The sequence below is a fragment of the Cavenderia fasciculata genome (genome assembly GCF_000203815.1).
Source record: "Cavenderia fasciculata unplaced genomic scaffold Scf_ET2XIPL01CNAVH-3, whole genome shotgun sequence".
Lineage (NCBI taxonomy): Eukaryota > Evosea > Eumycetozoa > Acytosteliales > Cavenderiaceae > Cavenderia > Cavenderia fasciculata.
In genome coordinates, this window is record NW_004457723.1 from 238,355 (window position 1) to 253,432 (window position 15,078).

Sequence of the window (15,078 nt, forward strand, 5' to 3'; positions counted from 1 at the left end):
TTTTGATATAATGACAGTTTGCATCGGTTAACACAAAAGGTTATCGGTTTGATGATCAAACTGTCACATTCAGCCTGGTTATGAGAAGAATAAATTATTATTATTATTATTATTATTTTATAGTTGCGGTACTGTTAGTTGTACAACTATAAAAATTGGTTGAAAATTGCCTTGAGTATAATAATATTGTTTGAGGAGGGTTTTAGGAAATATTTCCTAAAGTATTGTAGATTGTTGTTGTTGTAGTTGTAATAGTTGTAGTGGTAGTATTGTCTAGTTGTTATAGAGGTAATATTGTCTAGTTGTGTAATTTGTAAAAAAAAAGAGTTGAATTTGTCGATGGTTGTTTAAATTATTATTATTTGTTATTATTTGTTATTGTTTAGCACCCAACATTCTTGGTGATTTTGCCTTTAGGGTGACACGGAATTGTTTGAGTGGTGAACCATTTTCATCGAGAATACGAATTGGTTTGAAATCCATGTCATCTTGGTCGAGTCTTAATAAAGGAAGCTCTCCTGCACCACAACCAACACTACTACTAGATCCTCCCAAGTCAAAGCTAGGGATTTCAGACAACGACGACGACGATGAGACAGTATCATTGATGTTCTTCTTGTTGTTTGAAGACGACGCAGACTGCGAGGAAGAGGAGGAATGGTTCAAATACATGTATTCAGGCATCTTCATGAGGATCTGATTGCAATACGAAAATGTGAATAGAATTAAGAACAAATAATAGGTGGTTGGTTGGTGTTGGTGTTGTTGTGTTTGTTGGTCGAAATAATGATTCAATAAATCAGTATTTTTGTATTCTTCTTCGTTGACGTAGATATTATTATTTTCCATATTCGCAGATTTTTGTTTTTTTTTTGTTGATGTGAAAGAAAGGATGGTGGTTTAGAAGGTAAGGTAGGGCGGGTAAGGTAGGTAGTTGTTTTTAGATTGTCCAAGACTTTGGTTGGGAAATCAATTGTTGGGGCAAATTAATAAAGTCAAAAAATGGTTGGAGAGAGGTGATCAGTCGGTGATAGGTGTGATATCGTAATAAAAGAAAGGTTGTACGTAGAGGAAGGCGAACAATTGGTTGTTTGCGGGGGGCTACGGACAATGTTAACTATCGGAATAATACGATAATAAGAATAAATAATAATTATTAATTAATTTGATTGATTTGTTGGGTTGGTTGATGTTGTGTAAGGATGGGTTGGGGTAGGTTGGTTGGTTCGTATGAATAAACAACAAAAAAGAAGAAGAAAACAATTAAATAAATGATTGTTGACGAACTTAAATAATGATTTTAGAAAACCTTTATAAAGGTTGTTCTTTCCTTTCTCCTCCCTCCTCTTGAGTAGTTTGGAAACTCAATGAAGAGCAAGGGAGGGAATTTGAGCTGACCAGTTTATTATTATATTGTAATCTCCTTAATGATAAGATGCAAGATCCATTCACTTGAAATCATCCCTTTCGGCTTGCTGTGGTGTGTGTAAGAGAAGAGTATGTTTGAAATAATTTCAAATTATGAGGGTCTCTGCAACAGTTCTGCCCTGTCCTTGACCATTTCAATCTCATATTAAAGGAGGATGGACATGATAGAGTGTGTGTGTGTTTTTTTCGAAAGTGGTTACAAGTACGTGCCACCACACCACACACATCGATACCACCATTTTTTTTTTTAAACTGTTGCATAGCCCTCCAGAGGCAACTCCTCCTCTCAATCGTATAAACATGGTAGCGCCCAAAACCAACAATATTGTTCAACTACGAGAGTTGATTGACAATGGATTATTGATGTTCATACCATTCTTGTACAATTGAAATGGGGGTCATGATAGCTGGCACCGCATCGACAACAACAACAACAAGTGTGGGCAGGGGGAGGGTTAAGGGTTAATCAATCAAATCATCGTAAACGTACATGTTTACTCTTTTCTTTACTCCCTGCCACCTCTCGCATCCTATCCATCGGCTGGGATTGATGATCAAATCCATTTCAAAAAAACTTTTTGTAAATTGCTTGTGGTTTGGTATCAAAGGTTTAAAATACGGGCGGTCGAGCAGTCAAACGCCAATGAAAGGAATCCTATTGACAGACAGATCTGCAAATGCATTACATTCATGGACACTTTTAAACGAGGTTTTGTAAAGATCCCATTCCCCCCCTTTCGCACATTGATTGGCATCATCCACTTTAAATTGGCGATTCTGTCTAATCTATCAAAGGCATGGTTACCTTTAATTAAACTTTGACCATTTTTTTTTGTTGTTGTTTATTTTAATTATACCATTTTGATTTAAAAATATGGATGGCTGGTTTTATTTTAATCTGATTTACCTATAATACAATTATAGATATTTATTTTAATATCTTTTTCTTTTTCCCCATTAATGTGTTTTGTTTTTGGTTTGGTTTTTTTTTTTTTTGTAATCGCTTCATTGCGTTATATTGTTGTTATAGCACCCCATTAAATATCTATCTATCTATCTTATCTATAAATATTTGATTATTTTGGTTTTGGAATATTCCATTCCTTTACTTGATCTGGTTGGATCTTGAGGACAAAATTGACATATTTGATTTCTTCATAACCTTCACTGGTGTGTGGCTCCACAAAGTTCTTTTTAAACATATTATAACCGATGCCTGGAACATGCTTTACACCTTGAGTTCTTTCTCTATAATAATTCAAATGTTGTGCCAATTCAAGTGGTGTTTGCATTCTAAAACATCTTACTGGTACTCCATCTAAATAGCAAATAGAATATATTGGTTAGTTCAACTACAAGAATATATTTTATATATTTGTTTGTTTGTTTTATATTTATATTTACATTGTTTTGCAAGTTTAATATAATCTAATCTATCAGTTTTGGCGGGATTTGTATTATCAATGACGACAGATAAACCTTGAGCCAATGATTCTTTACAAACTTTAATACATTTTTCTTTGGTTTTTAGAGTATCACGATTGACGTGGACATAGCCAGCTGGGACAAAGTGAGTTTTGGAAAAGGTACTCTTTCCAGAGGCAGGGAACCCACACATGAGAACCAACTCTTGCACCTTGGTCTTGGGAAGAATGTTACCTCCACCTTGGATGACATCACCGGTTGTTTCAACCTTTGGAATCTTATCGTTGGAAATAATACCAGTGGCACTGACAGCAGCAGACTTGTCAACAAATGGAGCTTCACCCAAAAAGAATTCTTCTGGTGTCTTGAATGCAATACCAGATGAAAGTGCAAATCCAAGATCAGATGAAGCAAAATCTTTTTTCTTTCCTGCTTTCCAATTATCTGGTCTAAAAAACAAAATAATAATAGTTAGTTATATTTTCTTATTTATATTAGTATTTTTTCTTCTTACCTTCCAGCAGCATCACCAACATATAAACAATCTTTTGAATTAATTGTAACTTTTCCATTGGTACAATCTTCAACGAGGAAATTCCACATTAATTTGTTTGGTTTACGCCATTTACCGTTGAGGTCACACGCCATGATGGCAATACATGGGATACCCCATTCCTTGAACAAGTCCTGAATCTTTCCACTGACATTACTAAACTTGGTACGGTCGTGCTGACTGCCGACGCCAATACCACCTTGGTTGGTGACAATGATGATTTGGTAACCCTTGGTATAGTACTCTTTCATCATGATGGGTACGCAATCAGCCCAATACACCCAATCGGTACGAGTCTTGGCAAACTTGGCACCAGACTTTGTATGGACAATAGTATCATCCATATCAAAGGCTACAATCTTTGAACGAGAGATTGGTTCCTCTAAATAATAATATGCTTCTCCTCCTTCCATTGTCCATTTCTTTAATGGACAAGATGTTGCTCCATTATTATTAAATACTACATTCGAGGTAGAAGTTGAAGTGGTTGAAGTAGTTGAAGTAGTAGTTGTGTTATCTTCTTCTTCTTCTTCTTCTTCTTCATCTTCATCATCAGATTCAACTACTTTTGATTTGGCAGCTGCCTTTGATGATTGTTTCTTTGGAGCGGCAGCAGCTGGTTTGGCAGGAGTTGGTCTCTTCTTGGCTCTCTTTGCTTCTTCATCGGATGATTCATCTGATTCTGGGTCAGATGCAACTTGTTTCTCTTCTTCCTCTTCTTCAGACTCTGAATCAGATGCATCCTTTGCCTTTGATGATCCTCTACCACGTTTAGGAGGTGCTGATTTGGTTGATGATGATGTATCAGGTGATGTTTTCTTGGCTGTAGTAGTAGTAGTACCGCTACCTCCTTCCTTTTGCTTTTCGAGGATCTTTTCAATCAACTCTACTTTTTTACCTCTTGCAGGGATACCCAACTTCTTTGCAATTTGTACTACATCCTTGTATAATTCATCTTCAAGTGATTCTTGTGTGTATGTCATGACTAATAATATATTGTTTTTTTTTTTTTATATCTTTCTTCTTTGTGAGACAGAGATACAATAAAATGAAAAGTTAAAAAGAAATAGTTATAATAAATTTATATATATATATATATGAAGAGATAATGATTATGTATTTGTTTGTGTTGGTAAAAGAGAGATGTATAGTTAGATGATAGAAATCAAAAGGCCAAATCGCTCTCCTTTTACCTCCAAAATTGGTGTTTCCTCTAAATTCGAATTTTGGTGGCAAAAAACAAAAAGATGCTTACATTGCATTTTGCTGTTTGAGATCGATTGTTGATGTTTGTAACGGTTGAACTAACTCAACACCACCCAATCACAGCAGAGGACAAATAGAGACCGGGACGGTCGGGCGGGAACTTTATCAATTGATCCACTGTGAATGATGACATTTTTGTGATAAATTAATCACATTTATTTCTATTTCTTTTTTCGATTTGTTGTTGTTGTTGTTGTTGGGGGTTTAAATAAATATTTGTTGATCTTCAATTTGATTTGGAGTTAATCTATTTGATTTTGATAAAAAGTAAGAAGAATCATTTTTGTTGGGCCATGATATGATGATGGTGCTACCTCGTAGTTTGGCAAGTGGATAGTATCGGTCTGTTATTCTCTCGAGTAATTCAAAATCCTTTGACTTCCAAAACGAGAATAGTATATTTGGTTTGGTGCCAAATCCAGTCTTTATAATCTGGGAACTGTAAACTAATCCACCATAGTTTACAGGTGTACCATCTTTATAGCCACAATAGATTGATGTTGTACTATCAGGTGTATCATGAACCGATATCATTTTAGTATATGAACTAATTAAAGTAACTAATACTATTCTAATTGTATCAATTGGTTGATCCTAAACAGAAAACCAAAAACATATTTTGATCAATATTTGGTCAAACTTATTTCCATTTTTATATATATAAATATATAAATATAAATATAAAGCTTACCTTGAATTCTTCTACAATGGTACCTCTAATTTCTTCATTTCCTACAAATTGATCTAATATTGTTCCATTCATTTTGTTTTTTCCCCTTTTCTAATCTATCTCTATCTAATTTCTAAAAATATTTATTACTGTACATGTAATGTAAAATTAACAAACTATAAATAAATAAATAAATAAATAACCTTTTTTAGTCTTGTTGTTTACTAGTTTAAATATATATTTATATAAATAAATATAGGTTGATGAAATAGATTGAAATATATATATATTAATTTAAATTAACACACACAAACCACACACACAGACACAGTCTACACTTCCTATTCCTTTTCTTTTTCTTTTTTGTTGTTGGTAGTAATAGATGATAGTTTTTTGTACCGTTATCATAATTCTGACTATTTTTTGTGGATTCCATTGTTGTACTACGATCCACGTCCGCTTTTTACCCCCTTCCTCACACACCACCAATTCTGTGTGTATTTGTTTTTTACAGTCTACACACACAACATTGCATTGCAATCAAAAAGAAAGATCTTTTTCATTTTGTTTTGTTTAGTTTTGATTTTAAAATAATTTTTAAATATTTTAAATTTTATATAATTGTTTGATTGATTATATGCGAATAGTGATTAGTTTGGTTTTAGTTTGGTTGTTGGATGGTTGGTTGATCTCTTTTTTTTTTGGATTTTATGGTTTATGTTTTTTTTTTTCCTTATTATTTATGATTATGATTATCCTCTTTTACGTGTATATTATTATTATTATTGTGATGGTGATGGTCTTTTTCATATCCATCATCTCTTCTACTATTATTACTGTAATTGTTGTTGTTACCCCCTCCTTCTCTTGAATATTGTTGGTGATGATCTCTATCCCTATTGTTGCCACCATGATAATCCTTGTCTCCTCGGTGTTCTCTTTCATTTCGGTTATTATTATTGTATCTACTATTGCTATCTCTATCTCTATCTCTATTGTTATTATCACCTCTACCTTGATCATGAATTTCACCAGTTTCTAGATTACTTGAACCTCTTGATGGTGGTGCAACGACATCTCGATGTGGAGATGGAGAACGAGAAGAGTCACCACGTCCCGATCTTCTTTCCTTTCCATAAGGAGAATATCTTGTTGCATTGTTGTTGTTGTTGTTGTTTGGTGACGGACCACGAGGTGATAAAACATTGGTACTACTTGACGTTGAACCATTAGTATTATTATTGTTATTACTATTTGGTGAAGTTGAAGATAGAGATGGTGATTTGTTTGGTGTCTTTAATTGAGGTAGTGGTGATGATGCTAGTCGATCATTTGGTCCAATATTATTACTACTACTACTATTATTATTATTATTATTACTATTGTTATTGTTATTATTATTATTGATAGGATTCGAATTAACGTTACTATCAATAACCATATCAATGACTGAATCGTTATTTTTTTGTTGTTCACTATTATTATTATTATTATTATTTTCTACTACTTTTATAGTTGGATTTTCGTTTGGTTGTTGATGGTTACTACTATTATTATTATTATTGCTATTATTATTGTTATTATTATTATTATTACTATTTTCATCTTTTGTTAAAGGATGTTTTTCATAGAGATCAAGAATATAACTTCCAATCTCTTCCAATACCTCCAATTTAACGTCGAGGATTTCCCACCATTGTTTTTTACCCTCAGAGGAAAGAGGATAATTTAAAAATTTCGTTGCCAAATAAACGGCTGCATATGATATCAATTGAGGTGGAAACTGTAAACATAGATTAGTTCGCAAACTATCATTTACAAAATTCCATGCCACTTGACATAATCTTTTACTTCCTATTTTGATTGTTTGGAAATAATAATAATAAATGGATTAGATAAGATCTTTACTTGCGATATTTCATTCTTTTCATTTTCTTTGCTTGAGTTGAATCAATTTACCTTGTATCATTTTCATATATTCTAATAAAAATTTATATGGATGATCTACAGTTAATTCAAAGGCTATTGTTGTCAATAATAAATGCTCGTGTTGAATAATTTTGTTTATAATTGATTGTATTTCCTAAAATTAATTAAGTTTCATTAAATAAATATTAATTAAGTTAATCCATACTTCTCTTCTATCTCTCAACGTATACATACTCCTTGATCAGGATTGGTTTGTTTTTTGTTTTTTGCTTTATAATAAATACTTGCAACATCAACCAACTTTCTTGGTGATTCTTCAACTTTGGTTGCCAAGAATAAACATGTAGTTGCTACAAGCTATTATATTATAAACAAGATATATCAATATTAATACATAATTATTGTGGCAATCATTTAAAAACAAACTTACAAATCTATCATAATCACGAAGTTGATGCCTAATATAGAATCTATGAAAATAGGTAGTTGCAGTTGCAATTATAAGTTGTGATCTATAGATAAATAAATAAATAGAGATGTGTGTGTAAGTGATAACAGGTATTCATTGCTTTGTTGTTGTTTTGGTTCAATTTACAATTTCAAAGTTATTCCAATGTCTTGTATAAAAGCACAACTAGCTCTTCTAGATGTTATTTCTTGTTTATCTTTTCCATAATGATTCATTACTTGTTCTTTTGTAAAGTACCAGTGACGACTCGGTCCTGTTTTTAACCATTCATAGGATAAAGATGATGATGAAGATGTTGTCGTTGTCGTAGACGAGGAAGAAGAAGAAGAGGTTGCTACTGCTGCAGTAGCAGCTGCTGATGGTGCATTGTTAGATAATATCGTTGTTGGTGTGTTTATTATTGTATTATTGTTGTTGTTTGTCAACGTTGAAGATGAAGAAGAAGAAGAAGTTGAATTTGGTGCAGATGTAATAGATGTCATACTATATGATATGAATAATATATAATTGTTCTTGTTTTATTGATATGTATGAAGATGTCTCTTCTCCTTTATAAACTATTTCTAATACTACTATTATTATTACTAATACTGATACTACTACTACTCGATTGATGTGAATGAATGAATGAAACGTTCACAAATATTCGTTGTCGTCGTTCTTTGAATGATGATGATTGTTGTTAAAATACTGTTTATATAATATTGAAAAGAAGGGAATGAGAAGAAGAAATACACAATAACCTAACTATACTATAATCCTCTTTCTTATTTGTTTGTAACTCTCGAGTATTCTTCTTCTTACTTCAATAAAAAAAAAAAAAAAAAGAAAAATTCAAAAAAAAAACCAACTATGGTCAATTCTTATTTTCTCTCTATGGAATTCCAAGGAATAATAGAATAATAATAATTGATCTATAAATAGTTTTATTTATTTTGATAACTATTTAAAAACCATGATTCATATCTGATGACGATGATGATGATGATGATGATGGTTTATATTGTTGTAGATTGGTTCGACGACTAAAATTATAGGTTGAGGTTGAAGTTGAAGTTGCAGGGGCTTGTTTTTTAATGGCTGATCCTAAATATTCGATTGGATCACTATCTTCATCCAAACTGATAACTTCTTGTGATGCTACTCTTTTTCCATTACTATTATAATTACTATTTGTATTATTATTATTATTATTATTATTATTATTATTATTATTAATATTATAATTTGTGTTATAACTATTATTAACATTATAACTATTTTTACTTATATTTAAAGAAACTGCTTTTTTTGGTGTTTGTTGGCAACTATTCGTTGATGTCGTTGATGTTGTTGAAGTAGTTGAAGTTGAATATTCATCTTTAACTTTTGCTATTGTTGGTGAAAATTTATTCTTTGTTGTCCATGATGATGAAGATGATGCAGATGATGGAGATGTTTGTTGTTGTTGTTGATGAGGTGGAGAATTATAAGAAGATCTTCTTTCATTATCTTTTGTTTGTTCTAAAAGTTTTCTTGAATCAAAAAATGATTTGAGTGAAGGCAGAGATCTATCGATTGAATTATTATTCTTTATACACATTCTTGCCCATCTTGAAAGATTCCTCCAAACACTCTCCTGAGTAAACCGACTATCAATCAATAAAATCGATCCATAATCATCTTTATGTCTAATACATCTACCAATTGCTTGATTTAATGCTCTATATCCTTGAAGTGTATACCATCTAAAAAAAATAAATTAAATTTGATCAAATTAATATTACTTTTTCTATTTCCATTATTTTTTCCTCTTCTTTTTCTATTCTTTACTCATTTCCATTAATTAAATTTTGAATAATTGAACAATTTGAATCATTATATTTCTTTTTAAGATCAACTCTGAGATCTTTAATATTTGGAAGAGGAATACCAACAATGATGACACCACGAGCATACTCGTCTGAAAAGTTGATACCTTCACTGACTTTACCACGACACACTGAAAAGAGGGTGGCACCTGTTTTGACGGCATCATTGTATCCTTCCAACACTCGTTTGAAATCCTTGGTTTGTTTTGGTTCGAAAAAGATTGGTTTGCATTGATCAATCTTGTTGTACATGCCAGTCATTTCCCAACGATTCTTTATCTTTTCCATAAATGCATAACTTGGGAAAAAGACCAATACTCCATTTGGAACGACTTGAAGGTGTTTGAGGATAGCATCGCCGAGTGCATCTTGAAATTGGAGATTCTCGGATCCCTTGAATGTGCAATCCATCTTGGTATTGTTGGTGCCTACGCCAAGCGTACCAATCCAAACACGTTTGGTGATGTCACCTAGATTACCGAGTTCGGCAGTCACTGGGAACGGCGATGACAATTCACTGGCAAATGAATTTAACGGTGCCAATGTACCAGATGTTAAAATGATGGTACGTGCCTTTTCACGAATCGATTTGAATGCCGATCTAGGATTCATACACCAAATACCATAACTATAGTATAGTTTGGTACCACGAGCCGCTGGAACATACACTTCCTGACGTTGGAAAAACATTCTAAAATCGGAAATGAATTGCAAGTTGCCAAATACAAAGTCATAGACTTGAGCAAGATTTGCTAAAATACCCAAGATCTTTGGACTCAGTAATTCATTGTCACGTTTTTCCATTTTAACTCTTTGCTTTGTTTTTGATTGGTGTTCGTCGGCAAGACCCTTTTCACCAGGTTTGTTTGGTGTTTCTGCAGAAACAGTACCACCACCTTCAGTATCATCCTTTTCCAATCGATCCAGAGATTCCCTCAACTTTCTATAATTTGCAGCTGTCAATCCAAAATCCTTTTCCAAAACCTCTAGAATCTTTCTACCAGACCATACATTGTTTTGATTCTTATAGTCTTGATCGGTCAGTACCTTTTCATTCCTTGACATCCATGTACCCATCTTATCAAACAATGAATATAAATACAACATTGTCTCTTTTTCATTTGGTGTTGCTTGATCCATAATCATTGAATTACTCATCGTATCTTTACATTGTGTTGTTGATTCATTAACCTCTTCTTTTGTTAATTCAAAACTTGCTGCTGACATTAATGAATCTTCTATATTACTAAAATAAAAAAGAATAAAAGTAAGTTAATAAATAAATAAATAAATAAATAAATAAATATTCTTTTCTTTTGTCTATTTTAACATACTGAGCTTCATCAAAAATAATAATTGAATTATCAAAATGTTCTTTAAAAATTTTACGGATACTTGGTTCAATGATATAATTGTAAGGACAAAAGATTAGATTTGCATGTTCGATGAAACCTTTTGAAGCATAGTATGGACATTCACCGAGATCTTTACCACCATCGATGAAATCTTCGATTGACCAAACCTCCTTTTCTCCACCCGGTAGGAACTTTGGTATCTGGGAGAGTGAGTATTGCTTGGTACGACGTTCGAATCGACAGTTTCTCTCTTTTCTTACTTTTCTGCACTTGTCCTTTTTACGATCATACCCAGCCAATTTCGGATTGATACAATAATGATCTCTTGATGCCAATACACACATACGTGGTCTATAAGGTGTCTTTAACAATTCAGAGGTCAATTGTGCAATTTGTGAATGAGTTCTTGAACAAAAGAATATCTTTGGTACTGATGCCACTTCTTCTTTTGCTTTTTCTAATAAATCTGGTGTTGATACGTTGGTTGTTGGTGATGTAGCTGCAGAACCACCATATGGTGTTGAAGGTGGTGTTGTACTTTGACTTTGACTTTGTGATTGTGATTGTTGTGATTGTTGTGAACTTTGTTGATGATGAGCTGACATTGTTCTTTGTCCATTACCATTAAGTGGTACATAATCAGATTGCAACTTTACACCAGTATCACTAAAATCATCGAGAAAGGACATATCACTCGATACAATCTTGGTATCTTCATCCTTTTTAGGTCGTTTTCTTCGTTCTTCCATTAGATACCGTTCCTTGTTTGCCTTTTCCCTTTCAGCGCGTGCCAATGCGTTAATGTTGGAGTCTCGTTCTGCCAACTTGCCCTTTTGCCACTCGAGTGTTGCACATAGCAAAGACAGTGTCTTTCCCGTACCAGTTGCAGACTCCAACAATGCATTCTGACCCTTTTCACAAGCCTCTAATATTCTATGCATCATAGTTGCCTGTGTATCATAAGGTTCATAAGGGAATTTAATATTATGACCATTGATCTTGTATGTTGTTCCATCTTCTGATTTACTCCATTCTACTGTATCTGGTTGTGTTGTAGAAGTATTAGATGTATTATTTGATGTTGTTGATGTTGTTGATGTTGTTGATGTATTTGACCATGATTTATTATAACCATTATAACCACCACCTTTATTATAGTTTGAATAAGGTGATTGTGTTGATGAAGCAGCATTATACTCTGATTTGATAGGTGTAACAGGTGCAAATGTACTCTTTTGATTGTAAATGCTATCGGTCGATGTTGAAGATGGCTTTGATGATATCTTTAACGAGATTACCTTCTTTTGTGGTTGTGATGATGGTTGTGACATGATCGTAAAAGATAGTATACAACCTACTTGCTTGAATACACAAACTTAATTGTTATTCAATAGATTATTTTAATAATAATAAAAATATTAATAATATTTTTTTTGTTTGTTTGGGCAAGCAGTGAAAGCTTTCACCACCAAAAAAGATTAGAGTATTCATTATTCATTTTTAGACAGACACCCCAATTATTATTTCTTGGAATTCTCAAGTTTGTATGAACTATTATCTCTCTATCTCTCTAACATCTCTCCCTTTTTTTGATCTTTTAAATTAAATCGCAAACATGATTCAAGATATGATATGATATCTCCTCAATGAAATAAATGGGTGAACTATATGACAAGTTCAAACTTTGAAATACTACTATGTATGTATGTGATAATCATAATTAATTAATTAATAAATCTAGAATAAACCCAAAAAAGTATTGTTATCACTCGTTTGTATGGTGCAATTTGACGATCGTCACCGAAATTTGGTTTTGAAATTTCTTTCAAACGTTGGTCTGTTTTTTTGTAGTTGGTGCAGAACTTGGTGCAAGTCTGCAACGCACACTCTCTCAGATCATAAGGTTTTTTTCTTCTCCTTTTTATCTTTATCTTTATCTTATTGTAGTACTATAACTAAAACAAACAGAAACATTACGCGCATATATTATTTATTTATTTTATATTTGTATTACCAATTTAAAAGATTAATTAGATTCAATCAAAAAATAATAACAAAAAAGGTATGAGAAAACCCAACCCCTAAACCTAGTATAGCACAACAACACTTTGAGAAAATCAATCACCCTCCCTGAACGCACATCACGCCCGTTCAACACGCACGATCACCCCCATCATCACTAACCAAACCACACCTCAAACAAACAAAAACAAAATTGGTTGTTGTTCCATTTCGCTTGATGTGAATTTGAACGCAGAATTTATCTCTGTATTTGTATAAATACTACTCTACTTTCTCTCTCTCTGTCTACGACGATCCAATTCATTCAGAACTACAAGTATTCTCTATCTCTTTCTTTTTAATATGTATGCTATACAATACAATACAATACAAACAATCGATCAACAACTGTAGCATTCCCTATCGATCATCGTTTATCATCATATGATGAATATAAATTATATTCATTACGCATATTATATTCTTTTATTCTTCCTACCTTTCCTCCTCATCCATCATCTATCATTCATCTATATCATTCAAAAAATTAATTAAACACAATAGTCAGTCTGACAGAATAATCATTTATTTATTTCTTACCCACACCACACTCTGTCTCTCTCTCTCTATATTTCTATTTCTCTCTATCTTACTCTTTCTTTAAATATTATTATTATTATTAAAAAACGATTTAATAAATCTAACATAATTTAATTTAATTAATATAGACACGAGACATAATTAATAATTATAACAATAATAACCCGATCATCATCATTTTCCATTAATATTTCTTTTAATATTTAAAACAAAAAAACAACAATTTCAAACCATTAATAATAATAATAATAATATATCATACGAATAGATATATTTACATACGCAATTATTATATTTATATACATCAACAAATCAAATCAAATCAAATCAAATCAAAATCCAACCAAAAATAATAATAATTATTGATAGAATATAGAATGTGTAGATTTATTTTTTATTTGGGATCACCAATTAAATTATCGGCCATTGTAACTGAACCAAGTCATGGTTTATTACATCAAAGTTTACATTCAATATGTCCAGGTGTTTCTTTAAATGCCGATGGTTTTGGTATTGCATGGTGGGTACCAGAGATTACTCCGATTCCATGTGTTTTCAAAGATATTACTCCTGCATGGTCAAATGTTAATCTTAGACAATTATCAAGAGTGGTAAAGAGTGGCTGTTTGATGAGCCATATAAGGGCTGCATCTGCCGGAGCCATCACAACTACCAATTGTCATCCATTCACCTATAGAAACCTCAGTTGGATGCATAATGGTACTCTATCTTATCATACTCAATTAAGAAGAGATGTTTTAAATCTTTTATCTCAATCTGTATGTAATACAAAATATAATATAAATAATATTTAATTAATTTATTAATTTATTTTTAATTTTAGGGATTTGAATTAATTAAAGGAACAACAGATACAGAATTATTATTTGCATTATTTATTACCAATTATGAAAGAGAGATTGGATATGTACCAAAACCAAAAGAAATATCGACCACTGCCATTTATTCGACACATCATAGTTTTCTTGAACCAGAGGAAGAAGCCTATCCAAAGAGACACGACAATGCTCAAATATTTGCAAAGGTATTGAAAGAGACGATACATCAAGTTCACGCACTCATATTAAAGTATGAGATTGACAATGGAATAGTGATGGACGAGGGTGATGCTGGTGCATCTGCGACACTACAGATAACAAAAACTTGCGCAAAACTTAATCTATGTGTGTCTGATGGTTCGTGTGTCGTTGCATCTCGTTATGTGACTGGTCCAACTACTTGCGCACATACATTGTTTTGGTCACGTGGTCAATCACTCGAATGTGACAAGGGTGCATGTCTCTTGTCGGGAAGCACCAACACTCTCAAACAATCGGTTATCATTAGTTCCGAACCTTTGGCTCTGGATTTCAAATGCAGTGAGGTCCCTGTCAACAATATGGTCGTTGCAAATGATGATGGCTATTTTGAAATCCTTCCAATAAATTAATATTAATTAATGTGATTTTAGTCAATCGCTGATACTAGAATAAAGTGAATGATTGTTTTTCTCTTTATTACTTGTTTTAATA

General features: G+C 32.4%; 6 protein-coding genes across 6 annotated transcripts; 1 reads left to right on the forward strand and 5 right to left on the reverse strand.

The window, feature by feature from the left end:
- Positions 1-375: 375 nt before the first annotated feature.
- On the reverse strand, positions 376-849 carry DFA_06933 (uncharacterized protein; the record flags this gene model as incomplete). The annotated part of the gene is made up of 1 exon (XM_004358120.1): positions 376-849. The coding sequence occupies one exon, from the start codon at positions 847-849 to the stop codon at positions 376-378; it is 474 nt and encodes a 157-aa protein (XP_004358177.1).
- Positions 850-2,504: 1,655 nt separating this feature from the next.
- DFA_06934 (uncharacterized protein) lies at positions 2,505-4,668 on the reverse strand (the record flags this gene model as incomplete). Its single annotated transcript, XM_004358121.1, has 4 exons — positions 2,505-2,746; positions 2,833-3,302; positions 3,368-4,391; positions 4,662-4,668. The coding sequence occupies 4 exons, from the start codon at positions 4,666-4,668 to the stop codon at positions 2,505-2,507; spliced, it is 1,743 nt and encodes a 580-aa protein (XP_004358178.1).
- Positions 4,669-4,876: 208 nt separating this feature from the next.
- Positions 4,877-5,435, reverse strand: DFA_06935 (uncharacterized protein; the record flags this gene model as incomplete). Its single annotated transcript, XM_004358122.1, has 2 exons — positions 4,877-5,266; positions 5,364-5,435. 2 exons carry the CDS (start codon positions 5,433-5,435, stop codon positions 4,877-4,879), a joined length of 462 nt encoding a protein of 153 aa, XP_004358179.1.
- Positions 5,436-6,078: 643 nt separating this feature from the next.
- cycK (cyclin) lies at positions 6,079-8,222 on the reverse strand (the record flags this gene model as incomplete). Its single annotated transcript, XM_004358123.1, has 5 exons — positions 6,079-7,196; positions 7,302-7,425; positions 7,506-7,628; positions 7,702-7,783; positions 7,867-8,222. 5 exons carry the CDS (start codon positions 8,220-8,222, stop codon positions 6,079-6,081), a joined length of 1,803 nt encoding a protein of 600 aa, XP_004358180.1.
- A 464-nt stretch (positions 8,223-8,686) lies between these two features.
- Positions 8,687-12,276, reverse strand: BRIP1 (DEAD/DEAH box helicase; the record flags this gene model as incomplete). The annotated part of the gene is made up of 4 exons (XM_004358124.1): positions 8,687-9,467; positions 9,553-10,218; positions 10,258-10,836; positions 10,925-12,276. The coding sequence occupies 4 exons, from the start codon at positions 12,274-12,276 to the stop codon at positions 8,687-8,689; spliced, it is 3,378 nt and encodes a 1,125-aa protein (XP_004358181.1).
- A 1,647-nt stretch (positions 12,277-13,923) lies between these two features.
- DFA_06938 (putative glutamine amidotransferase) lies at positions 13,924-14,996 on the forward strand (the record flags this gene model as incomplete). The annotated part of the gene is made up of 2 exons (XM_004358125.1): positions 13,924-14,325; positions 14,391-14,996. The coding sequence occupies 2 exons, from the start codon at positions 13,924-13,926 to the stop codon at positions 14,994-14,996; spliced, it is 1,008 nt and encodes a 335-aa protein (XP_004358182.1).
- Between the last annotated feature and the right edge of the window lie 82 nt (positions 14,997-15,078).